Source organism: Falco punctatus (assembly GCF_963210335.1).
Source record: "Falco punctatus genome assembly, chromosome: 4".
Lineage (NCBI taxonomy): Eukaryota > Metazoa > Chordata > Aves > Falconiformes > Falconidae > Falco > Falco punctatus.
In genome coordinates this window covers 47962835-47988023 of record NC_137583.1, presented here as the reverse complement: position 1 = coordinate 47988023, position 25189 = coordinate 47962835, and the positions used below count along the sequence as shown (strand labels likewise).

The 25189-nt window shown below is 43.4% G+C and overlaps 1 protein-coding gene across 1 annotated transcript in view; it reads left to right on the top strand.

Annotated features, from left to right (window-relative positions):
- The window catches only part of AP3D1 (adaptor related protein complex 3 subunit delta 1), a 46870-nt gene extending 23516 nt beyond the window's left edge, over positions 1–23354 (top strand). The window contains exons 9-32 of the mRNA XM_080383180.1: positions 152–201; positions 1853–1902; positions 2327–2375; positions 3169–3314; positions 4743–4891; positions 4984–5214; positions 6602–6833; positions 7335–7480; positions 7620–7761; positions 8697–8768; positions 9729–9804; positions 10615–10814; positions 11509–11582; positions 13946–14150; positions 14890–14952; positions 15575–15673; positions 16179–16328; positions 16455–16502; positions 16893–17082; positions 18171–18259; positions 19312–19397; positions 19837–19958; positions 20708–20787; positions 21167–23354. Of these exons, the coding sequence (XP_080239306.1) occupies positions 152–201; positions 1853–1902; positions 2327–2375; positions 3169–3314; positions 4743–4891; positions 4984–5214; positions 6602–6833; positions 7335–7480; positions 7620–7761; positions 8697–8768; positions 9729–9804; positions 10615–10814; positions 11509–11582; positions 13946–14150; positions 14890–14952; positions 15575–15673; positions 16179–16328; positions 16455–16502; positions 16893–17082; positions 18171–18259; positions 19312–19397; positions 19837–19958; positions 20708–20787; positions 21167–21262 (2845 nt within the window). The 3' untranslated portion in view covers positions 21263–23354. The remainder of the gene's footprint in view (positions 1–151; positions 202–1852; positions 1903–2326; positions 2376–3168; positions 3315–4742; positions 4892–4983; positions 5215–6601; positions 6834–7334; positions 7481–7619; positions 7762–8696; positions 8769–9728; positions 9805–10614; positions 10815–11508; positions 11583–13945; positions 14151–14889; positions 14953–15574; positions 15674–16178; positions 16329–16454; positions 16503–16892; positions 17083–18170; positions 18260–19311; positions 19398–19836; positions 19959–20707; positions 20788–21166) is intronic.
- Positions 23355–25189: the final 1835 nt, after the last annotated feature.

The window sequence follows — 25189 nt, the reverse complement described above, 5'->3', positions numbered from 1 at the left end:
ACTAATGTCATCTAGTTTGAAGGTATATAGAACAGAATACTGGCAATTTCTTGTGTAATTAAAGGTGTTAACTAGCTCCAACGTACTGCTGACAACTCTTCAAAATGTGCCGCTTTCATTCCTTATTTAAAATACTTGATTTCTGTTTCAGCACCTCAGCCATGTCTCTCTTATATGAATGTGTGAACACAGTAATAGCAGGTGAGAACTGAAATTTGTAACCTAGAAAAAAAATCATGAACTTTGTCATCAATTAACACCATCAGCAAACCTTTTTCTAACTTAATGTGTTTTATAACTGAAGTCAGTCAACTGACAAACTTTGATTTATGTTACTGTGTAACTGTAACCGAAAGCCTTTGTTAGTCGGTGAGGCTAAGTTACTACAGCTATGTCATTTGCTAAAGGCTGAAACGGCGTATGAACAGTAAGTGATTATTTATATGCAAGCTCCTCAGTGCTGCTAGAACTACAAAATATACAAGCAGCAATAGAATTTAAAAAAGACTGATGCCTTGTGAAAACTCTGACAAAATTTTCTTATGTGATGAAGGAACAGAGTTATTTTTTAATTCTGCGATTTCACAGCTTAAAAGCTTGGTGTAATTCCTTAAAGGAGTTAATTGGAATCATTGATTTACAGTTTCAGTTTCTGGGGAAGGGAAGTGAACTCCATAATGGGGGTGGAGAGAGAAACAAAGGCAAAAAGGGATAACAGTATCCCAGCTGAGACTTGGCACTTTTCCTATTGTAGTGTGGAAGCAGAGGGCTATTGACATCCACAGTTTGGCCACGAGCCTGTCTGTTGTGAGTAGGTTGGATAGTGGCGCAGCAACTTACTGTACTGGGTCAATTCAAAGAGGAAAGGGTGATCTGTCACTCACTTTATATTCCTTTGTTCCTTCGGGGACATGTGAGGTGACATTATGATGGTAGGGGAAGGGGATAACATGGTGGTTAATTCTGTTGCGGCTCAGTGTGCTTCACTGAGATACAATAGGATAATTCTGTGGGTCAAAGGGAAATTCAGACATCCGGGACACCTCAGGGACTGTAATGTAAAACTCAAACTCGGAAAATGAAATGTGGAGCTGCGTGCCTGCGTTAGAACAGCACCTTGCCCCTGCCAGCTCTTCGCATGACCTGGAATGGTAGCATCCACCACACCACCTCTGAAGCGTAGCTCTGCAGGGTCATGGGGAGCAAAATGCTGCTGTATTTACTAGTGCCTGAGGTCAGCATGCGTGACTGGCTCGGTCGGAGCTGGTGTTGACATGGGCATGCTCTGTGGCAGCAGCAGTTAACAAGATAACGCCACCTTTTCTGCTGTGGGGCTGCGTGCTGCCAGCTTTACAAATGTCCGATATCATCAACAGTGGGGCCTGATTTGTGCCTCGAGTCTCTAGCTGGCTTGATTAAAGCTGCAGTCTAATTACATTAAACTCCAGGATCTATTGCTGCATCTCATCACATTAGGGAAGTGCACACTTAAAAACTCTGTTATGCAGTAGCTGACGACATATTTACAGTCTTGACTGCTAGACGGTATCAGTAAAGTAAACCTCAGTGAGAACAAAGTGTAATGAAAACCAGCTTTTACCTGGCTGTTGCAGCAGTTCCTGCCTCTACACCTTTTTTTTCCCTGCCCTGCTAGTGTTAAAGTATATGAAACTATATTTTGTGTCACAACCTTCTCTCATCCCCCTAGACCCCTGAGAAGTCCAAGCAAATGACAAAATAAACTGGCTTCTTTCCTTGTGAGCTGAGCTAGCTGTTGATCTTTAGGTATTGTGTTGTTGCATTCATTCAGAACACAGAAATACAAACTGAAATTTGTGCTTGTGTATTTCAGTTTTGATCTCTTTGTCCTCTGGGATGCCTAATCACAGCGCTAGCATCCAGGTACCACACTGGGGTTTGGGAGGGGGGTTATTTGTTCTGCTCTACTGTGTAATACCAAGTGCCATGGAGAAGTTGGATAGTGTTCCTCTGCCAAAAGTTAAAGCAATAGCTCCCCGAGATGCTCTCAGTCAGGTGGAATCCTTCAGACTGAAGCATTTCCTATGTAAATTCTCGTTTCCTTTGCTCTAAAATGCAGATTCTTCTTACTTACTTTTTCCTAACTCCCTTATTCAGCTGCTGCTATCAATACAGTCATACAGAGGTTCCTTTTGTTTTGAAATCTGTTAATGCAACAAGACCCTCTTACCTAGAGGTCCGGGGGCTTGGTCAGAACGTTTCCTTGTGTATTGAGTAAACTTTATGAAGAGTTATTTTAATTAAGACTTAAGGCTAGTAATAAGCATGATGTGGTCTTTTTTTCCAGCTTTGTGTTCAGAAGTTAAGGATATTGATAGAAGATTCTGACCAGAACTGTAAGTATGTTGCTTGTCTTCATGGAAGCTTTTAGCAATCAACCACTGGGGAGAAATTGCAGCAGTCCTAGAGGAGCGAGCTGTTTCTCCAGACAGCTTGTTCAGTATTGTAGCGCCTGGTATGTTGTAAACAGTTGCTGGGATTTCAAACATGGAAATAATTCTTGATAGTGAGCCCTTCTTTATAATGAGTTTTTTTAAAACCAAATGAGATTAACTATTACTGCTGTTTGTGCTATTTAAATCTAAACCAGCTCTCTTTCCATGGTTTGGATTTTCTCTTTTTATAAACTTGCTGCTTGGAAAGTAGTGAGGAGTGTTTGGCAGTGTAAGCATAATAGTGAAATGCAGGAATACTTACAAGGAGCACAGAGAAATCCTTTTGTGTGCAGCCCTTTTTCCTACTGTCTTTTTTTTTTGTTTTCCCATTGAGAACAGGGCTCCTACTTAATACACCAATCTTCAGCGCTTTTGAAGTTCATTCTAGGATGCCTGTTCTCAAAACCCATAGTTTCTATATATTAAATACATATTTTAAAATCAGTGATAAAACTTGAGGTGCGGGAAGACTGGGATGAAGATTATATATGTAATTATGTGCTTGCATATGGGATTATAAAATTAAAGACTAATTTGTGATGCACTGTTTCTCAAAACTGCTTTTCCTCATCACGGATTTTTATTCAAGTGTATTAAAGTTGGTTTCAGTAGAAGCATTTGGTGTTGAGATGTCATGCTCCACACAAAACGGTGTTTCTATATTTGGAAAGAAGTTTTATTTTGTCTTTCACAGTGAAATACTTGGGGCTGTTAGCTATGTCCAAAATCCTAAAAACGCATCCGAAGTCAGTTCAGTCTCACAAGGATCTCATTCTCCAATGTTTGGATGACAAAGATGAGTCTATCCGACTCAGAGCTTTGGATCTCCTGTATGGCATGGTATGGTTTTTGTGTATTTTTTTATATCACGCATATAAGAATACTTATAGAATATAAGTATTTCCTTTTTTCTCCAGCCCCTGTGACACTTTAGGAGGCTGATGTTTAAGAAAAACATGGAACTTTCACTTCCCCTCTCCCCAGCAGTCTTGTGATAGTAACTCCCATATTTTTTCTGACATGGCAAGTAAAACGTCTGGCACGGCATGAGAGGGGTTTAATTTTTGATTCAGACTGGAAGGAGTTTCTGAGTTGAGGCAGTGGGAGACACCCAGACGGCTACTTTTCTAATGCCGAAGCCTTAGCTGCTCCTCCTGTCCTTGAGCTAGGTATGAAGCGGACTGGCTGGGTGCAAAGCGGACCACCAGCATACTGGGATGGGTCTGTGCTGTTCTAGATTGCAGTCCATGTTGCAGCACACTGTAGCTCAGGTTGGCATAAGTCATGCGATCTGGGAAACAGGCCAGAGCACTCTGAAACAGCAGGAGAAGGCAGCTTTAATCATCAAATCTGCCCGTCGTGGTAAATTCTGTCACGCCTTTTAACGACGTGTACAGAATCTCATTCTGTTTGCTCTCATGCGTGCTGCAGCTGCACGGGGCGGTTCATAAAACGTACATCGACTGCAGGAGCAACCTTGGAGGGATAACATTTGTTCTCTGAAAGGGCTGTGGTTGTGACTTCTGTAGTCAAGTGCCTTTCACTCAAGAGTCTGTGCCGCCCCTTCTCCGGTGCGCAAAGGGCTTGTGATAGATGTGTGTCACGGCTTCCTATTCTGAAGGAGAAAGTGCAAAGTAAGAAGGGACACCTCTTGTCTGGTGGTACTCATGAGATGAGAATAACTTCAATAACCTTTGAGGACAGGGAGTCTGCCATTTTGCTGGAATGTATCCTACATTTTTTGTTAGTGATATCTTTAACATATGCCTATTGGGAGAGCATAGCTGGAAGCAGCCAGTCACAACAACTATATTTACTAAATATTTTGGTTGTTTTATTTAGACAAGTAAGTTTCCAGAGCAAGTTAATACAGTTATGTTTTGAAATGCTAATATTCCATTGGATATTAATGGCTCTCAAATTTGTTTTAGTTTAAAAGCAAAAATGTTTTAAACTGTTAAATCTGGCAGAAGATTCATTTTCTCCTGGGTTTTGATGTTGCTGCTAGTAGTTCTGATTCTCGGCTCTCACACAGCATGGTTTTGTTTATTTGTGCTGCCTTTGCTTTAATAAAAACATTGAAAAGAAAAATAGGTTATTTTTCAGATTGTGACCAAAGTTGAGGCTTAGAGGTGGTTGTGATTTCTCACTTAACATGTGACATGGGTCTGTCAAAAAGCTAGCAGCTGCTTTAATGGCGTTAGAAGGACTTGACAGTATGGGAAATGGTTTAGTTGTGATTCAGCCCTTCAATAACTTTTTTAACAGGTATCGAAGAAGAACTTGATGGAGATAGTGAAGAAACTGATGATTCATGTGGATAAAGCAGAAGGGACAACATACCGGGATGAGCTGCTGACCAAAATCATAGATATCTGTAGTCAGTCCAATTATCAATATATCACAAACTTTGAATGGTCAGTGGGTTTATGTGTCAACTTTGAAATCATCAGTAATGGTAATGCATGACTGTCTGCTGATAAAATTGCATCCCTTTCACTTTTTGTAGGTACATAAGCATCTTGGTGGAGCTGACCCGATTGGAAGGCACGCGGCACGGGCATCTTATAGCAGCTCAGATGTTAGATGTAGCTATCAGAGTTAAAGCTATTCGTAAATTTGCAGTTTCTCAAATGGCCATGCTTCTGGACAATGCTCATCTCATAGCCAGCAACACCCAGAGAAATGGGATCTGTGAGGTGCTTTATGCTGCTGCTTGGATATGTGGGGAGTTCTCCGAGTAAGTGCAAACAGAAAGCCTGGCGCGCTTTGAGCCGCTTCTTTTGGACAAAGATTCCAGTCACTGAAACGTATTTTTGAGAGAAGGATAGTCCAGGGTATGCACCCAAAGCTAACAAAATGATTGCTTCTTTCCTGCTCCCTCACCCCAGAGACTCCTCAGCTGTTTCTAGCCAAAACGGATACTTCATTTTGAATATCTGGTCTTATATCTGGTCTTTTTTTCTTGTCTCCCTAGTCCTGCCTGCTCGTGCAGGAAGGCATAGTTGTGGGTATGAGCTCTAAGATCTTAAGCCATTGAAGGATCTCCTTAATCACTAACCCCTAACCCCACTTAGATATTAGGGAAAATGTCTGATCACTGAATTGGTTTTTGCTCTTCTCCATGTTTTGCCCTTGTTGAAAGGTTTTTGCAGAACCTAATCTTCCCAAGAATTAGAAAGTCTTATTTTTTGCTCAAAATTTCTCTGTATCCAGAGTAGCACAATTTTCAATGTTTTTGTGCCAACATTGTCTTCTAGCTTAAATAGATGGTTTTATCTCCTGGCCATGTGCACAGATACACATGCTTACCTAGCTTTCATTTTGGTGAGCTGGACAGACCATGATGCTGTAGTATCCTTTTATCATCTGGTTTGGTATCTCCTTGTAATTACTGCTCTGAACACTGGTTCCAGTTTAAATTCACATAGTAGGTGTGATATTTTTAGGGAACATTGATACGGCTCAGGTCTTCATCTAATTAAAAAATGTTCTGCAAAGAAAACTAGATTAAGAAGCAAGAGAACATACTTTCCTTTTTCAGTTTGATCACATTTTTACTTTCAAAGAACTTTAGCTTTCCATTTGTAATGGGCCAGTAACTTTTTTTTGTACATCTTCCATTTAGTTGTGAGCAGAGAGTTTTGAATAAGAGCATGAGATTTATTAAAACAAGTGCTATGATCTGCATTCTTTTCTGTGCATTAAGCATTGCCTACCAGATTTTGTTCAGTAAATGGTTGGAAATAGAACTTCATTGATGTGAGTGGTGAAATACAGAATGGCAGGAAGGTAGTTGGGCTGCTAGATCCAGACTGTCGATGGAGTTAGCACTGAAAAGTGCAGTGCTTAGTTAATGGAGAGAATGCTGAACACGGAAAGGTGGAAACTGAGATGTCCCTCCCCTTCTGTAAAAAGATAAAGCTCTAAATTCTTCTGTGCCATGTTACTACTGTAATGTGGAGTGGGAAAATACACAGAGGACAAATGATTATGTATTTGTAGTCTGTCCTGTCTTTCTGTAGCGTTTTGAACTGCAACCGAGGTTTTTGAAGAAATCTCCCTGAAGACTGAAATGTTGAAATTTCTCAATTGCTGTCTTTCATCTGTTCGCTCTGTGTTTGTAGACACCTCGAGGAAGCAAACCAAACTTTAGAAGCAATGTTGAGGCCTAAAGTTACAACTTTACCAGGCCACATCCAGGCGGTTTATGTCCAGAATATGGTGAAGCTCTACGCATCCATCCTCCAGCAGAAAGAGCAGTCTGGGGAAAAGGAAGCAGCTCAGGAAATTACGCAGCTGATGATTGAGCGTTTGCCTCAGTTTGTACAGAGTGCAGATCTAGAAGTTCAGGAGAGGGTAAGAAAATACTACTTTGTAATTTATCTTATATTCTCTCATCTGTATTGGAGCATATATGTAATTTTCTGTAGACATGCACATTTTATGTAAGTCGCTGTTATCAATGGAGCGGTGCGTTTATTCTGTACTTTGTGTAACTTGGTGAAAGAGAAGCTCTAGAACTGGAGTTGGAAGAGTTGTGACACTTCATGTTAGAGCCCAGATCTTATTCCAGTTCAATACAGCCCCTGAAGACTGCTTGCAAGAATTTCACTCAAAACTATTAATTTTAAAATTATGCAAGCACTTAAGGACAAAAAAAGGACACAGCTAGAAGAGAGTGTTAACATGGATATTTTTTTTATTATTTGCTCTAAACCTGCAGTTCATGCTACTTCTCATAATTCCCTTAAATGGAGTAGAACATTCATCTTCTGCTGACTTTCACTGCTGTTGATTTTTTGGTTCAGTTTGTTAAAATATTAATTCTGCTGAAATTACTTCTGCATTTGTTTTTAGGCTTCTTGCATCTTGCAGCTAATAAAATACATTCAGAAGCTACAAATAAAAGAAGTACCTGTAGCTGAGGAAGTAATAGCCCTGTTTGCTGGTGAGCTGAACCCTGTGGCTCCTAAAGCACAGAAGAAAGTACCAGTTCCAGAGGGGTAAGGTTCCTTCTCTCTCCCAAAGGCTTATTTAAACTTTTAAACTCTTAAATAATAAAGATAAGTGTATGATGAGAAACACAGCTTGAGTTAGTACCCCGAGCATTACAGTGTGTGTGTTTACTGCAATTCTTACCAGCTTGGACCTTGATGCCTGGATCAATGAACCTCCCTCAGACAGTGAGTCTGAAGATGAAAAGCCCAAAACAATTTTTCATGATGAGGAGCAAAGGCATTCCAGACATAGACAGCCAGAAATAGATGAAGAGGAACTGGCCAGAGTGAGTGAATGTTAAAATGCTTTTCCCTCCATAATTCACTAGTAATGTTAAAAGTGCTACTAAAGCAGTTGGAGCTGTTGTGGATTCTCCATATAGCCAGGGAGCCACCAGCTCTCTACAGCTCTGGAAATCTGATGATTTGATGTGAACAAAATACATGTATTTGAATACAGATATATTTCTTAGACATTATGGAATGCATCTGGTACAAAGTTCTCTTGGAAGCCCAGCTTGGCTATCTCGTCTGAATGGAAGCAAGATCGTATAAAAACCAGCCCTTGTTAGGAGTTTGGAGCTCTTGTAAAAATCTGACCTATAAACTATGTGGTGTCTGGTGCAGTCCGCTTCAAAGAATAGTGTCTGGAGGAAGGACACTTGTGCTGGGCTCTGCAATTATTTGGATTTTTACACGCCACTTCCATGGGTGTACTTCTGTTATTGTGTGTGCTCTGTATTAGCAGAAAAAGAAGCATCTTTGCTCATGGATTTCAGCAGCTTCTGTGAACTACTCTAATGTGACTGTTTGCAGTAGCGGTATCACCTTTCTTGCTTCTGACCTTTTTGTTTTCATAAAGAAAACTTTTTATTGACTGATATCTTCACTTCTTCCTCTGTTCACAAAAATGAAAATAGAAACATTTAGATTGCCACCAAAATCTGGTCTTTGGGAAGTTACCCTGTCTAGTCTACAATTAAAAAGCAAAGAAGGGTTGTTCTAACGAATATTAGTAGTAACAGTACTTGTAGTTATATCCTAGTATGTCTTGTAACTCAAAACTGGTTTATCTTTTGCAAACTACTGTGCTGTAGCCTTTTTGCAAGTAGTTATGTATTGTTCCAAAAATTTAGGGAGTTTGCATTTTGCACTTTGATGCCTTTTTTCTCTCTTTGCTTATAAACAAACATTCTAACAACACACACTCTTTGCCTCTTAGCGTCGAGAAGCCCGGAAACAAGAACAGGCTAACAACCCATTTTATATTAAAAGCTCTCCCTCCCCACAGAAGGTGAGTGATCCTGCATTAAAATATCTTGCTGGCCTCTAATATAATTGTGTAAAGGATCGCTGATTGTCAGAGCTGCAGCTTCCCTCTGGGACTTTCTGATGATTGCCACTGCAGTTCTGATCAGTGTGCTGGCTGCAGTGGCTACCTACAACTGTCTTTAAAAGTCTTGTTCGTGTTGAGAAATTCACAAGTGATGTGATATCACCAGAGCAGCCAGCGTTCTGTGAGTCTGGTGGACCGCCAGTTTAGAAATAAGGAAGTGGTAGCTGTCACAGCTCCCATGACACAGTAGTTTGGAATGGTCTGCATTAACTTGTTATGGAAAGCTCAGTATTTGTATTTCAGTAAAGATTCCCTAAAAGCTCTACAGAAACACTTCTCTGTGCCCTTGTGTCACAAATTCACTGCCTGTGCGGGTGGTTTGTCCCAGCTCTGGGTGATGGATGGGTTCAGATTGCCAGGCACTTCGTTAAGAACAATGAAGAGGGGAGTGAACCTTGAACATGCCTCTCCTGAACATGCAGTGTGTTTTATGAATCAAAAGGTCACTGTGGTTTCTTCTTAACACCTTTTTCAGGAAAAGAATCTGCTTTATTCCCAGTATATCCTAAGGACTGCCCCATTTTCCTCAACTCAAACCTCAAAAATTTGTCTTGAAGTGGCAAGTTACTAGCAATAAAACACAAGCAAAAAGATTCTTCAGATTGTTGCAACAAGCCTTCTTTAGGGCAGTAGCAGGGTTTAAAAAAGTGGAGCTGAAAGTAGGATCTTTTATAACAGTTATCAGCTGGCTTAAAAATGCACTCTGCTATCACACAGGATTTAGTACTGAGCTATTCCATTCCCATCTTTTAAAATGTTCGCTTAAGGGATTAAACTGCTTGATGTCTTGAAATGTGTCTGTTTATATAGATCTGTATCTGGCAATGCTTAGAACGTAACAAACTTTCATTTTCCCAGCGGTACCAAGACACTCCAGGTGTGGAACATATACCTGTGGTCCAAATTGACCTTTCTGTCCCCTTAAAAGTTCCAGGTAAGTGCAACTACTCTTTAATCACAGAAATTCAGTTAGACAAAAATAATTATTCCTCCTTGGGAATTCCTCCTGAGGTTTTTAAGGGCAAGGAGCATACTTCCATTAGGCTCTTAAATATTTATCTCCTGAACTTACATGTGTTTGACCGTAGTAGTTGGCAGTCCAAGTGCAGTGCCTCTCAAGACAGTATTAGATTTAATTCTGTGATTCAAGTATATTGTGCAGCCTAGTCTGTAACACGTAAACTAACCACTGTTCTGTGTAGGTAAGTCACCTTGGGAATGTCTTAAAGGGGTGATGAAGGTGATCAGGAGACATTGAGTCTAATGGTAGAGGTACTATTTTAATAACTTGTTTCAAATACAAAAAGGTAATTGTATAATGAGTTGTTTGATACACCCCTGAAAAGCTGTTGTTGATGTGTGGTACATTGCGAGTGATGCGTTCTAAGTGCAGATATTTAAGGCTTGCGTAACAGTTTTTTCAGAAAGCATGGGAAGTTGTCAGCATTGGTACGGCAGTGGCACCAGTTCTGCTTAAAATATCAACGTTTAGATGCTCTTTGTAATCCAGTTAATGTGGACAAGAATCAGGGAGCAGGACAGACCTCTGTCCTATCTCTGGTGAGATGGAGGGTGATAGTAAAACTGGTGCTGGAGGGGCTGTATGTGTGATCAGATGGAAGCACAGAGGTGTTGAGCCTTCTAATTCTGGGAAGGTGGAAGCAAGGTTCACTCCGAACAGCCTGCTTCAGTGATCAGTGTCCACGTGGACTGTAGCCTGAAAGCAGTTTGGCTTCTTCTGCAGGAATGCCTATGTCTGACCAGTATGTTAAACTGGAAGAAGAGCGAAGACATAAACAGAAACTGGAGAAAGACAAGAAAAAGAAAAAACAGAAAAAGGAGAAAAGAGGTAAACATCATCGTCATAACTCTTTGCACACAGAGAGTGAGGAGGATATTGCTCCAGCTCACCATGTCGATATCATCACAGAAGAGATGCCAGAGGTCAGTTGCTTTGTTTGGTGGGGGGTTTCTGTTGTGAGGTTTATCTGTGTGCTGCTTTTGAGCAATTATTTTTTTTTCCCCAAAAATTGCCAGCCAGTCTGTACTGCTGCAGTTTAAGAGCTCTGATTTCTTGCAAAGCTGTTCAAGAAACGACTGATTGAGATGGTCCTAGGCAGTTCTTTGCAGGGGAGAAATTATTGTCTTTTTGTGCACAAAATTGCCACTGAAGCTATTAAAAAAACCCAACAAACAAAACAATAACAAAGCCAACAACACAAACAATATGCATCTCTGCTATAAAACTAACACTGTCCAAATAGTCACTTCATTTTGACATTAACTGCTTCACTTTGACATTAACTTGCTGTCTAGTCAGCAGGTTTGCAGCTGATCGTAATTAATTGCACATGCTAATGATGTAATCTGTATTTGTTCCCAAAATTCCCTTTAATCAAAACCGAACAGCAGCAATTCAAATCCTGCAGTTTTTGAAGAATGGCTTTCTGTTCTGAATTAATCTTGTAACTAGATGCTGCATTAAAATGCATTGTTCCCATAACTTACTGTGCCTGACTGCAAGCTGGCCTGTTCCAGGGTTAACGATCTTAAACGGGGTTGGGCGATGTAAAGCTGTAGTTTTGGAATTGCCTGTGGTTTGCTGCTTCAGTGGATGGTCTCATTATCTCTCCTGCAGAATGCTTTGCCCAGTGACGAAGATGACAAAGATCCCAATGATCCATATAAGGCACTTGATATAGATCTGGATAAGTAAGTGATGGTTTTGTATGTGAATTTACTTAATTGCTAACCAGAATGCATGAGGGCAGGTCTGGGGCTGAACTGGCAAAGGCACTATCTACAGTCCATTAGGTGAAAAGACTTAATGTCTCTTGCCATGTCTTGGATGTAACCTTGGATGATCATCCAGGTTTGGGTTCCCACTGCAGCACAGATGATAAAAGCGAAGCTACTGAAGTAGGAGGGGGTTGGGGAGGGCCAAGGGAATCATCTGGTGTGGCTGAATGACCCTGAAAACCCAGGCAGTGTAGCTGGGGTCAGATCTGAGTTAGTCTGAGCTCTTGGGTGTACCGGTATCTCTCTGGTCTAACTGGCATTGGCACTGAGTGCGACCTGCATTCACCTGCATTCTTCTCAGAACCTCTGTACACATGGCAAGCCTGTATGCTCTGCATTGCGACCATTTGGCTGGTGACAGCCCGTTCGTCGCATCCCCGTTGCTCTGTAGGCATTCAGTGTAGTTCCACTGTCAAAAAACGTTGTTCCAGTGTGATTGAGTGAACTGCATATTGTAACTTCGACCAGAGCCTGGTCCCTGTTCAGCTACTGGAGTAATTTACAGTACTGGACCCCAAGGCTGCAGTGCAGCAGACTCTGAATCCCTGCGTGCCATGCAATAATTAGCAGCGGGCTGTTAAGTATTGCATATAAAGATTTTATTATTTTTTTTAGTTGCTGTTTTACAAAATCAACTTGCTAAAAATAGTTGCTGATTTATAATCCATGGATGCATCCTGTAAAGTTTTGAAGGCTGTGCAGGCACGTGTGCATGCATAGTATCTCTCTCTCTCTGGTACTCAGCTTTAAAGTCTGTGACATTCTTTTTAATTCTCAAATCTGTAGGGCTTTGGTCCCTCAGGACCTTGCAAAAAAGTGATGTAGCATTTAAAAAAAAATGCAGTTTCTGAAAAAACTTCCTTTTTTCATGAGCTGGTTACATCTCTCTGAGTCTGCAGTGGGCAAATATATAAAAGGAAATTAATTTCTGACTGTAGACCTTGTATTTGCATCACAAGCCTCAACAGCATAGAACAAACTGAACGGAGCAGTTTTGGAATGCTGTGCTTCAGGAGGCATCTTTGGACTTTTGTTTTGTTTCCATCCATTCTCTTTCCATTTCATATGAGTCAGTGTGCTCTCCTGTCACGGTTTCTCATGTCTCTGTCCTCTCTTTTTCTTTCTGTGCTTGCACTGCTATGTCTGTGTCACGCTCACATGCAGTCTGGTTTCAGGGAAGCCTTCCAGGTAAGAGTACATTGCTTAGTGGGTGACCTTCTCTGTCAGGTTGGTTGACACCAGCGGACAGCATGAATACTTGAAGGGTGGTGAAACTACTGAAATCATTGACTCTCAGATTTGTGTGGGTTTTATTTCCCCACTGACTTTCAGCACCAGTCCCTTTTCCTGTACAGGTATATGTGAAATAGCTTAAAGATGAGATCTGTTCACTGTTCAAACAGACAGGGTCCATGCTGCCCTTAGAGTGCGTGTTTCAAATTAATAAAATTAATTGGGGTGGGTTCTTCATGCAATATAAGCAAAATAATTAAGGTGGGCGAGACCTTTAGAAATTTTCCTAAACCGGTGCTTGCTGCTCAAACATAAAAATTAATATCAAGTAAAAGCTGTAGAAATAGCAAAGGAGGCAATTGGTGAACTTCTTACTGATTTCTGGACAGTGTTTGACAAGCATGCAGAAATGTCTGGTGAGTTTTTTTTCCCCAAGTAATGGATTTCGGATACAGTGTAAATCTGAACTACCCATGCTTTAGAGAAATAGGTACCCATAATAAAACACATTTTTGAATGTAATGGTAGAGTACAGATTCATAGCATAAACTTCCAAAATGAAACAGTTTATTGCTTAAAATAAGCACTTCAGTTGGAGTGATCTGTTCATCAGTAACAAAACCCACCCCCTTCAAGGGCTGTTTGAGCCACGCTATCATTCCACTGCTGGAATTCCCGCACTGTTGCAAATGCTTCCCACTGTTTCATGTCTTTGCTCTTTGGGAGTGGTTTCTTTGGAAGTGGGGTATGTTCTGTAGGTTTTACTCAGCCTGCAGGTCTGTAGTTATCACTTCTAAGAGTGATTAGGTGTCAGCAAGAGCTTGGCTCTTAAGTCACTTTCAGATTGTTTCTGTTAACTTCTAATCTGCAGGGCAGTGTCTGCAGTTACATAAATAAACTTCAGGTACAGAAGCATGTGCTGATTTAAGACTTTTGGAGCCAAACTCTTTAAAAACAAAGCATACTTTGTCTTGGTCCTCCAGTAGATAATCTGAGCTGAGGGAGACTGTTTGCAGAAGGGTAATGGTCTCTTTATTTTTAAGACCCTTAGCAGACAGTGAGAAGCTGCCAGTGCAGAGGCACAGAAATGTTGAGACCCAGAAGTCACCAGACTCAGAAGCTCCCCTAGTAGAGAAGAAGTGCAAAAAACCCAAAAAGAAGGAAAAGAAACACAAAGAGAAAGAGAGAGAGAAAGGAAAGAAGAAAGAGAAAGAGAAAAAGGTAGTAGAGGAGGAAGAAGAAAAACAGGTAATTCTCCAAGGCTTGCATTATTTTAGAAACTGCTGTTATGGGCCATGTTTGTTCTTGTGTTGTTTGTTGCTTGGGAACAGTCACATTTGACAATTCAAACAGCTGGATGTTTTCAACCTTTATTTCCTTAAATTTTTACAACAGTAAGAGCAGATATTTAAAGATTTATGTTAATAAAAATAACATTTACTTAGCCTCATAAGATAGCAGAATTCAGCTTACTGCAGCCTACACAGCAGAGCCTCCAGATCTAATGTGGAAGCTGAGTTTATTGATATTTTGTCTGCCCTTAAAATGGGGAACTCTTTAGCAAGATACCTGGAACTCACTTCTGTTCTACATCCTGTCCCCCATGTACTTAAGAATCTTCCGGTTACAAAACCTGATGTTAGTTGTCAGTTACTCTGAAGACTTGAAGTATCCTTCTTGTTAACCACTCTGCAGAGATGCACTTTTCCCCTAAGATACAGCCAGTGTGCTGTGATGATGCTTTGAATGCCTGTAGATACTGTGATACGCAGGGTACTTTGCAGTTACTGTCAGCTGTGTCCAGATTTGGAAGTGTGCTTGAAGGCTAAAGTTAAGCTTCCCAAACTATATGCTCCTAAATGTCTTGCAGCATCTGCATATAAGCATTCTGGAGCAGTGCATTTCCATGAAAACTTAAGGGTTTAATTGATTTCTTTTTAAATGCTATCAAAACAAAGATAATTGGTTGTTTTCTCTTGAAATTCAGGAGGAAGACTTGGATTTCTGGCTCTCCACTGCTCCACCACCTGCTTCCACTACCCAGCCACAGGTAGACATCTTAGCACATCGCAGGAAACTTTTTCAGATGATTGCATCTTAGCTGTGATCAGAGTGCTTTGTCATGCTGCAGGAGGGATGGGAAGATAGGCTTTGTCTCCTCCACTTATTGCTATGAAGCAATGACATTTTATCTCCCCAGTTTACAGACACTGTAGTGGGAGGTTTCAAGCTCATTCTGCTGTGCAGATCAATGGATAGAAATATAGATGCAGCTACAGGCTTGGTGGATTTTAATATTATTGGTGGAGTTTAATATTGTTGTATGGTTTTATTTCCTAGTGTGAGCTAGACACTAGCAATATTAATAGACATGAGAGACACAGTCTGAAGGAGTTTCATGAATTTTGATGGGAGACTTCAGAGGAAGAGACAGGGAATATAAAGGGATGGATTCCTTGGAGGAAGTATTTTGAGTCTTGTCCTCAGGTGATCATATTTTCTGGGTTTCAGAGGCATGAGATGGAAGGTTTGTTGCCATGTTAGTCTAATGCAATTTCTGAAATAAGAGTTGGTGTGAGGCGGAGTGTCATCTTAAGATCTCTTTTGGTGTGGGATTCAGTTGTTTCAGCTGCATTCAATTACTGTCATAATTCTTCTTTTAATCTGCTCAGAGTGAGCCTGAAGCAGGTGCTGCTGTTGGGGCTGAACCTCAAGAGGTGAAAAAGGAAGAAAGGGAGGAGCGAGAGGAGGAGGAGGAGGATGAAGGGAAGGTAAGTGGTTTAAGTTGCTGCTACCCTTAGCCATATTCTCCTTGTGTCTCGTATTCCTTAAAAAGAAGCACACAGGAATCACAACCAGCATCCTGTTCGGTATAGTGACCACCTGCAAATAGGCAGCAGTGGAATGTTATCATGAGGAGGACCTTCATAGGAAGAGGTTTGGTTGTTCTTTGAGCCAAGGCTCGGGAAGCAGTTTTAAAGCTGAGCTTCCAAACAGCTGAAGAAATTTGTCTTTCCGCTGATCCCGGGCTGCTTTGGGTTAAGGTGGTGTCACCCGAGTGGGGAGCAAGGGTTTACTGGGACTCAGCACAGAATGATGGTTGGGGTTTAAGGAATGGGAACTGTTTCAGGTTCCTGCAGCAGAGGGAAACTTGGTTCAGGCCAGAAGGCTGCACAGAGGGAGAGTCCAGAGTTGAAAGATTGGTAGAGAGGTCATGATGTAATGGCTGCAAATACAGGGTTTCTTTAAGGGTTTGTTGTTTCTTGTTCTTGTTAGAAATCCTCCAAACATAAGAAGAAAAAGCACAAGAAGGAGAAAGAAGAGAAATCAAAGGATAAAAAGAAATCCAAAAAGAAGAGTCATCACAGTGAGGAGGAGACGACAGAGTCTGTGCAGAATGGAACACTAGATGATGAACCACTACCAGTGAGTAGCTGTGCACTGACAGCCCTTGCCTTGGAGAAAAGGCAGGAGCTAAACCCTTCTGGGAGGAAGGAGAACGTCAACTCTTTTCAGAGAAACTCATTATACTGTGACTTTCTTGTCTTTCAGCCTATGTCCAGTTACCGCCTCCTTGCTGAAAATTCATACATTAAAACGGTGAGTTTTTTGACATTCAAATCCAGATGTCTCTTCTGGTTTTGTGTTCTCTAAGAAAAGAGGGGATACCCTGGGGATAGTATAGTGACTTGAAGTAGACAACACTTAATAGAAGAACTGTTTAAATCCCAGGAAGGAGGAATATAACAAAGTTCCACTTGCATTCCTCTGGATGTCCCGCTTAACAAGTTTTTAAGCTGTTGATTTTCCCACTGCTTAGCATTACTGTGGAGCTGATCATCACCCTGCTTTTCTTTGTCCTGCAGTTGTACCGAATTACTTTCCTTTTAAAGCTTGCGTTTTTCTGATGCTGTGTTCTGTTCTGGGGGTCTGCTGTTTGAAGTTCCTGAGACTTTCCTGTGATGTGTATTTTTTTTTCTTTGTTTGCAGACATACGATATTCAAGGAAACCTCCAGAACGATAGTCAAGTTACTGTCTCTGTTATCTTTGAAAACAAAAGCACTAGCTTCCTTAAGAGCATGGAATTAAATGTCCTGGACTCTCTCAACACTAAAATGCTCCGACCAGAAGGATCATCAGTACATGATGGGATACCTGTACCCTTCCAGCTACCCCCTGGTATGCGCAGCTTTGCACAGGGTTCTTGGAGTATGTCTAGTCCTGCACTGCCCTCCTGTGGAAAGAATTCTTTGAACTTTTTGCTCCTTGCTGTTTTCCAGAAAGACATGTCCTTCTGCCTGGGCTTTCACACAATTCCCTGGAGAGGATAAGCCTTCTTACAGTATGGCTATAAGCACAGGTGGTTCTGTACAGCAAGAGCAAAGCCAGTAACGTAGGGCTGGGAGTCTGCATGTCCGAGTTCCTTTTTCAGGTGACTGCAGGCTGGCACACCTTTGAACGTGCTACCATGGCCAACGACAGGAATCCAAAATTCATGAGGAGTTTGCTATGATATTTAAACGAAACAAAGTTATAGGTTTGTGGACCATTAGCATCCACTCTGGATTTATTCTCGAGCTATTGTTCCACTGTTTTAACGGCAGAAGCCATGTGCAGTGAAGGTTTGTGATAAGTATGTGCTTATTTGGATGGGGAGCTGAGCCCTTAAGAAATATTAGACACAGAGATGGAGGATAATGACTTCATACATAGTACAATAGTACAGTCAAATCGCTGAACTTCTTTGAATTTCACTTCCTTTGCCAAAGAGTTAATTTGAATACTGAAACAGCTCACAGAAGTCTTCTGGTATTTAGTGGCTTCAGGGTGCATTTTGATCCCCCACAAAAAGCAGTGGGTCTTTTTTTTGTTGTTGTTCTGTATAAGGCAGTTCTTGACACAGACTTGTATAGTAAAAGAAAAACACAGAAATGGAATTTGAATTAGTCTGAAAACTACTTGGAAAGCTGTATATTTTTCCAGTTGAACAAACAGTTTAAATTTATTGCCACTGTCACATACTTTGCCCAGGCGCTTGCTCACTCAATAACCTCTACCAAATGCCAGCTATCACTGCTGCTTTTCAGAGACCTGAGAGCTAAGTGCTGTAACACTGTTAATTCACAACAGGAACTGTGCATATAACTCTCTTCCAACTACATGGAAAGTTTCAAGCTTAGCTGCTACTGATCAGTTTATTCTAACCATTAGTTGCGTATGGAAACCATTTTCTGACCTGACTTCTCCCTCTCCTCTCTTCATGCTAGGAATCTCTAATGAAGCCCAGTTTGTGTTTACACTTCAGAGTATTGTTATGGCTCAGAAGTTAAAAGGAACACTGTCCTTTATAGTCAAAGTAAGTGCAGCTTTAAACTCTGTTTCTGCTTCCTTTGGAGAACCGCGTAAGGGAGCTTGACTTGGGTGGAAAGCACTGCTTTAGAGCTTTTTTGAAGGCATCATTTCATCTTTGCTGCACCAGCCCATTCTGTGACGTGAGAAGTATTTTTACATGACATCTTGTGCAAAGAGTGTCTAGAATACTGCATAAGCATGTCCTAAATTGTCATTCCTGGCAGTGTGTGAGCAATGCAGCCTGAAACATATGCCACATTGTCAGCTAGAAAATCACCGCAGTGGTGCATCTGCTGGGGAGAGGAGGTCAACCAACTAGTGAGAGATGCAACCCAGAGGCTGTTCGTTTTGATCTCAGTTATCCAAAGATCAGTTGGACACTGCTACCTGATACAAGGCTGGGAAAACAGTGATAAGAATTAGATACAGTTAATAAGGATGGAAATCCAGAACAAGAGTAAGGTTAGCTGAAGGCATTGTTTAATTAAAACTATTTGCCTGTATAAGACTATAGGGGTTTCTGATCTTATTTCAGTAAAATTACTAATGAAGGAGCTGTGTGAACAGCTTGAAGGAAGTAAATGGAGACAGTTGTGGCTACTTCTGAGTCAGCCATTCTCTCTTATTTTAAGGGTTTCTTCAAAATAGTATACTAGTTCTATTTTCAGTACCTAAGAAATCTGGGAGATACAAGGTTATTATTTTCCTTGGGAAATAGTGAACTGTAAAGGCACATCTCTAGGTGTTAGTTTAAATTCAGTCTGCTCAGTATTTTTCAGCAGAGTGCAACGAAAAATGCAGCTCAGTCCCTCCGGTTGTGTCCCTTACCTGCTCTAGGTGTACGTATCAGCATGGCTGCCCAAATCTTTTCTCTTAAGTGGCCTGATGTTGTAGCGTGATGGCTGTTCGGGGCTGATTCTTCAGGCCCAGCCAGGGTACATCAAAGGGAATCGAGCCCTAAAGCTCTTCATTGGTGCCTGTTTGGTAGGTGGGGGTGGTGCCTCCTCTTGCTGCCTCAGGGCTCCCATTCATCTCCTTTCCTTTGACCTGTTGCAGAATGATGAAGGTTCAACCCATGAAAAACTAGATTTCAAATTGCACTTCAGTTGCGCTTCATACTTGATCACGACGCCTTGCTATAGGTAAGTGCCATCTAGGGAGCACAACATCGGTGCTTTTGCCACCCATGTGAAGCTGAGCTTTGGCTGCAGGCCGTCTCTGCAAGATATGCAGCATGCTTTTGATTTTGGCTGCTTGTGATTGCTTTGGTTATGGTTCAGTTATCTTGTGTAACGTTTGACTGTTAAAATATGTCCATCAACTTATTTCAAGTGATTCTGGAGAAGAAGCTATACGCCCTGTATGTAGGCTGGTGGAGGTTGTGTGGAAGTAGCTCTGGTTGAGGTCGTAGGGTACTCCAGTGGAGTGTGCTTCCTATATTTGCTGTAAACCCATTTTCCTAGAGCTTGGTAGTACTTAGACTTCTGCATCCTGAGATGTTTCAAGGTCTGCATGGGGCTAATGTAGCAGATTTCCCTTGAATTTCTAGTATGAGTGTTTATTTTCCTTCCTGTTTTGCAGTGATGCTTTTGCCAAGCTCCTAGAGTCTGGAGATCTGCACATGAGTTCTATTAAAATAGACGGAATTAGCATTTCTTTCCAACATCTACTGGCAAAGATCTGTTTTCATCATCATTTTTCAGGTGAGTCTTCCTCGATCCAGAGCCTTCTGCAAAATTCCATATTCTAAAATTTCTGCTGTGCTTGGCAAGTGCAATGCTCTGTGGCCTCAGCGATGACAGAAGCAGGTGATACCCAGATCAAATAAATTTGGGAGAGGAGTTTTTTCCAGTTTTGTAATATGCTGGTATTCTCAGAGCATGTGGTGTTCTTCAAAATGAGTTCTCCCTCTGTCCCTGTGGCTTTCTTCCGGTCCAGTGAGGCATGAGGCAGGTATCATGAGAGCAGCTTGCTTATGGCTAGGGCTGCGACTGTTCTCTGGAGGGTGTGTTAGATCTTCAGTGCTTCAGCCTCCCTCTTTTCCCAGTGCTTTGTTTCAGTAAGGGAGAGCCTGAGCTGTTCAAGTTTGGACTTATTAAAACAGAGGTACTGGATGAAGCAAAACAAATGGCTGTTTCATCATGCTCTGGTGTGTGCGTTAGATGGTGTCTCACTGAAAGTATTTCTGGGGAAGAGATTACATTCTGATCAGCATTTTTGCCACAAAACCTTTGCAGCTTGCTTAAAAGACGAATGACTAACCTCCATTATTGCAAAATGTCCCAGATAGGAGCCAGGCACATACATCATCCTGACCCCGACTTCCTCCTCCCCTCACTCAGTAGAAGCTTCTCTTCCTTGAGGCCAGGCAAAGCAGTGGTTCCTCTTCACAGGAAGCAAACCTTACATTAAAACCAGGCCCACTAAGTGAAAACTCCTTCTTTCTTCATAGTTGTGGAACGCGTTGATTCGTGTGCATCAATGTACAGTCGTTCTATCCAAGGCCATCACGTCTGCCTACTGGTAAAAAAGGTGAGAGCATTGTAACACTCTGACCTGAAAGAAGGTAAATCTGCAGCACTTTCTGTCTTAACAGAAAGAGGGAAGTATTCCTGTCTAAGTCACCCAGGGGCACCATGGGCAGCTGAATTCACCCGGCCCATCTAGCAGTTTTCGCTGTGCTACTACACAGCTTGTACCTTGCTATGGGCTTTCTGTTGCCCAGTGCATACTGGGTGGGTAGCAGCAGCACTGGTGGCTTCCCCAGAGTGACCTCTCGGCAGAGCCTGCTTCGCTCCTGTGCAGGCTCCACCGCCTGTTTCCAATCCCTGAACTTGTCTGGGAGTAAAATTGTCCCTGCTTAGAAGAGACTAATGGATTTCTTTTTTTTTTTTTTTTTTTTCTTTCCAAGGGAGAGAACTCTGTATCCATAGATGGGAAATGTAATGATTCCACCCTGCTTAGCAACTTGTTGGATGAGATGAAAGAGACATTGTCCAAGTGCTGAATATTCCTTACAAAATATTCCAACTACAAGAAACACACCTAATGTGTAAAGATGAGCAGACCCAAGTGTTAAGTTTCTCCCTCGTACGCATGTACTATCCTGGGGCACGTGCTTTTCAGTTAACTCCACCATTGTTGGCAGTTTAGACATTTTAAGGCTGTATGTTACCTTTTTATTTCAAAACTTTTTACAAACTGTGGTGTTAACCCTTTCTAGCCCAAAGAGATCCTGGTGACATGACTGGAGGAGGGAGGGAGGGAGGGGCGCTATTTATTCAGCAGCTCATGGAGATCCCATAAACCTCGCCATCTGCGTGGGACGGTGGACTAAGCAGAATTTTATCGACAGTAGCACAGAGTCTGTTGCTTGTGCTTCTTGCCAGGGAAGGTTGACTTGATCCTTAGCCATGGAATATGTCTTCAGGGCTGCTGTAGTTGATGTATATTTCTAGCAGAGGCTGGTGCTGGACCTGAAGGCCTCTTTTTTTTTTAATATGATTTATTATTATTATTATTATCTCAAGATCTATTTTGATCAGCATATAAACATCCTCCATCTCCTTGAGCTAATCCAAATGAGCCCTGTGAGAACTGAGATGTTGGAGTTTCTGTTTATAGTAGTTGCCTTGAGCCTTAACCTTCATTTAGTGACAGCTGAATGAGTAGAGCGAACGCATGAAACAGGCTGGAAGTGTTACTGTGTGGTTCTCTGCTCCTGTCGACCACCCCTGCAAATGGAGTCTCTCATGCCTCTCCCCTTTGAGCAGTCTCTGCTGATGTGTTTTATGAGTCCACTTCAATTTCACATTCCTGAAAAGTTAGGGTGTAGCAAGAAACTGGAAATCCAAAGGGGTCTGTTCCTGCTTCTGTTATCATTTTGCTCACCAGCAGAGGTTGACCACTACCAGCTTAGAGTGCCCACGTGTGTAATCCCTTGTGCTCACACCAGTTTGCAGCAGCCCTGCTCCCTCCCTCTGTGCTGTGAAGTCGGAGGTGTGGTGCTGGCTCCGTCGTCCTCCTCCTCGTGTCCGTGGCCCTGCCCTGGCAGCGGTGGCTGCAGGTTGAGCAGCCCAAGTGGAACCGGGTCCCTGCGGCAGAGCTCGCCCTGGGGGGTGGCAGGAGGGAGGGGGTGGCGGGGGGCTGCAGCCCTGCATCTGTAGCGAGCAGGTTGCTTTAGAGGGAAGAAGGGGAGGGTCTACCAAGCAAAGCCCGTTCTGCACTAGTGGAATCCGGTGGAATCGCTGACTGGAAAGGGATGTCATTGTGTCCTTTACAGAGATGCTTAGCTGATGTCCTCCAAGATCTCTTGCTTGCTTTTTTTTTTCCTTTTCTTTTTTTTCTTCCCCCCAGTTCTTTTACTTTCTGTTCCATACCTGGCAAGCTGAGAACACACTTGAACGGTTTTGCTTTGAGGCACAGGTCAAGACCTGCCAGTTGCTGGTACCAGAAGGGTCCCCAGGGAGGAGTCGGGTTGGTCTGTTCTTCTCCAGCGCTGTCGCTGCTCCGACGGGCGTCAGCAGTGCTCCAGAGTGGAGCTAAAACCTCACGCAGAGACAGGATAAAGCGTTGATCTTCTCCTTTGGGTGAACGTCCTGTACTTTAAGCGTGTGTTGTGCTCTTTACACTCTTCCCATGTTAAGGTATTTTTGCAAAGGCTCTGCTCTGATGTCATCTCTAGGACCAGCTTCATAAGTGACCGCACTTGTGCGCTGTGGGAATTGGTTTGCAGCAAGCTTCACCACGGGTGGAGCGGTAGGATTTGGTATTGGTCAGCCTCCCTTGGTCAGCCAGTTTGTGTATTAGAAACTGAACATATTAAAATTGTCTTAAAGGATAATGTTCCTCAATTAGTGTTCCTTTTTTTTTTTAATTCATGGATGAAAACTGTCACTTTAGCATGTAGAGTCTTCTCTTACAGAATCCTGTGCGGTGATTCTAGAATTTTGAAATTGTATGATGTGTTACATTCGCAAATTTATTTGCTATCAACATTCCCTTAAAACAACAACAACAAAAAAGAAAACAACATACCACAAGCTGCTGTAATGATTTTGTGTCAAGATGATCCAATAAACTTTCAAAACAAAGTTATATTTTTGGCTTTGTGAATAGTCAGTCCCTTCCAGTTTGTATGGACCTGGAAACATGACGTGGATTTACCACAGTCCTGACTGCTCGTGTCTTTAGGGGAGGTACGAGAAGCTCCTTCCAGAAGCTGCAGAGGAGGTAAGAAGTCCTTTCTCACGCCGCTGCCGGGGGTGTGTGTGGGGGTTATCAGCTGGGGACCATGAATCCTGCCACTGTGCTCTCCCCACTGTGCGTATCGGGGGGTGATCGCATGCCCGCGGTCAGCGGCAGCAGCGCTACGGCACGAAGGACACGAGCAGAAAAGGACCCTGCAGTGAGGGAGACAGCAGTGATGCTGTTCTTCATCTCCTGTTTTAAACCACCTTGGTACTTTTATAGGCACCAACACTGGGATGGCTCCGCACGGCGAAGAACCGGGCAGGCTGGCACGTTTTAGCGCGCCTCTGGAAGGCACCGGGGCAAGGAGTTTGCACTAGATAAAACGTTACGGGGTGGGGGGGATATTCAGGCGATCTCGGTTAAAGCTGCATGAGCTGTTGGTTTGGGTCGCAGCTGGGGCTAAAATTTAAGCACTCGGAAGTTTTTAATGGTGTTGAGATGTCTGGAAAGTGAAGGACAGGAACGAGCTGTTCTGTCTCTTCCTCTGGGCTGGCATCACAGTGTGCGAGGGGAGCACGGTAGCGGTAGTGGGGGGCTTAAGGTTGGAAATAAGGGGGGAGGGGATAAAAGGAAGTAAATGGGCGGGGGGGAGGGTAAAAGGAAACAAAAAAATAAATGGGCGGGTGGGGTAAAAGGGATATGGGGTAAAAGGAAATAATAAAGGAGAAAAACGAAATAATAAAGGGACTTTAAAGGAAATAAGGAGAATAAAAAGAAAAATAAAAGGAAATAGTCGTCTCCCTGGCTGCGGGCCTGGGCCCCGCCGGTGCGGCCCGTCCCCCCGGAGCCGGCGGGCGAGCGGCCCCTTTAAGAGGAAGTAGTGCCGGCCGCCGCGCGCCGAGCGGGGCCACCGCCACGTTCCGCGGGGCGGGCGGGGGGCGGAGTGCTGCGGCCGCACGAGGGGCAACGCTTCCGCGCAGCCACGGGCCAGCGGCGACCGGCCAGGTGCGGGGAGGGGGGGGCTCGGAGGGGAGCGAGGGGGCTCGGAGGAGAAGGGGGGGCTGAGGGGAGCGGGGCGCTCGGAGGGGCCTGTGGAAGGGGCTGCGCGGGGCCTGGCGGGGGGGCTGCCGGGGGAGGCCGCGCTGTCCCTCAGCCGCGGGGTCTCGGGGGGCGGCCGGGCCGGGTCCCCAGCCCAGCGCATCGGCCCGGCCCCGCGGCGGGCAGGGCCCCCCCGGGCGGGGGTCGCAGCCAGCGGCCTGTTGCGCTGGGCCCCGCCGGCCTCGGCGCTGCTGAAAGAGGCCGGGCGGGACCGGCGCCTCCGCGCAGCCCCAGCGGCGCCCCGGCCCTGAGGCCCCCGGGGGGCCCGGCTTGGCTTGGCCCAGCTCAGCCTGCCTTGGCTTGGCCTGGGGGGGGACCCCTGCCCGGCCGTGACTCCCCTCAGCAGGGGCCGGGCGGTGGGACCTGCTGGCGGCTCAGAAATGAGTTAAAAAAACAGCGCAGAGAGCGAGGGCTTTGCGGAGTAACTGTGAAGTTACAGCCTTGGATACTCATGTGTTGTATCCCGCCTCTTTTCCCTCATCCTTCTCTACCTGTGCTAATAAACGTTTCTATTTTAGGTGAAGGCATAGTCCTGAAGTTCAAACCCCTCAATCTCTTAAGTGCTTGGGGGGGAATGAGGAATTCCTCAGGTTTTTTCTGATCGTGGTGAGCTGCAGCTCTGCTGTCATGAGGGACAGCTTGT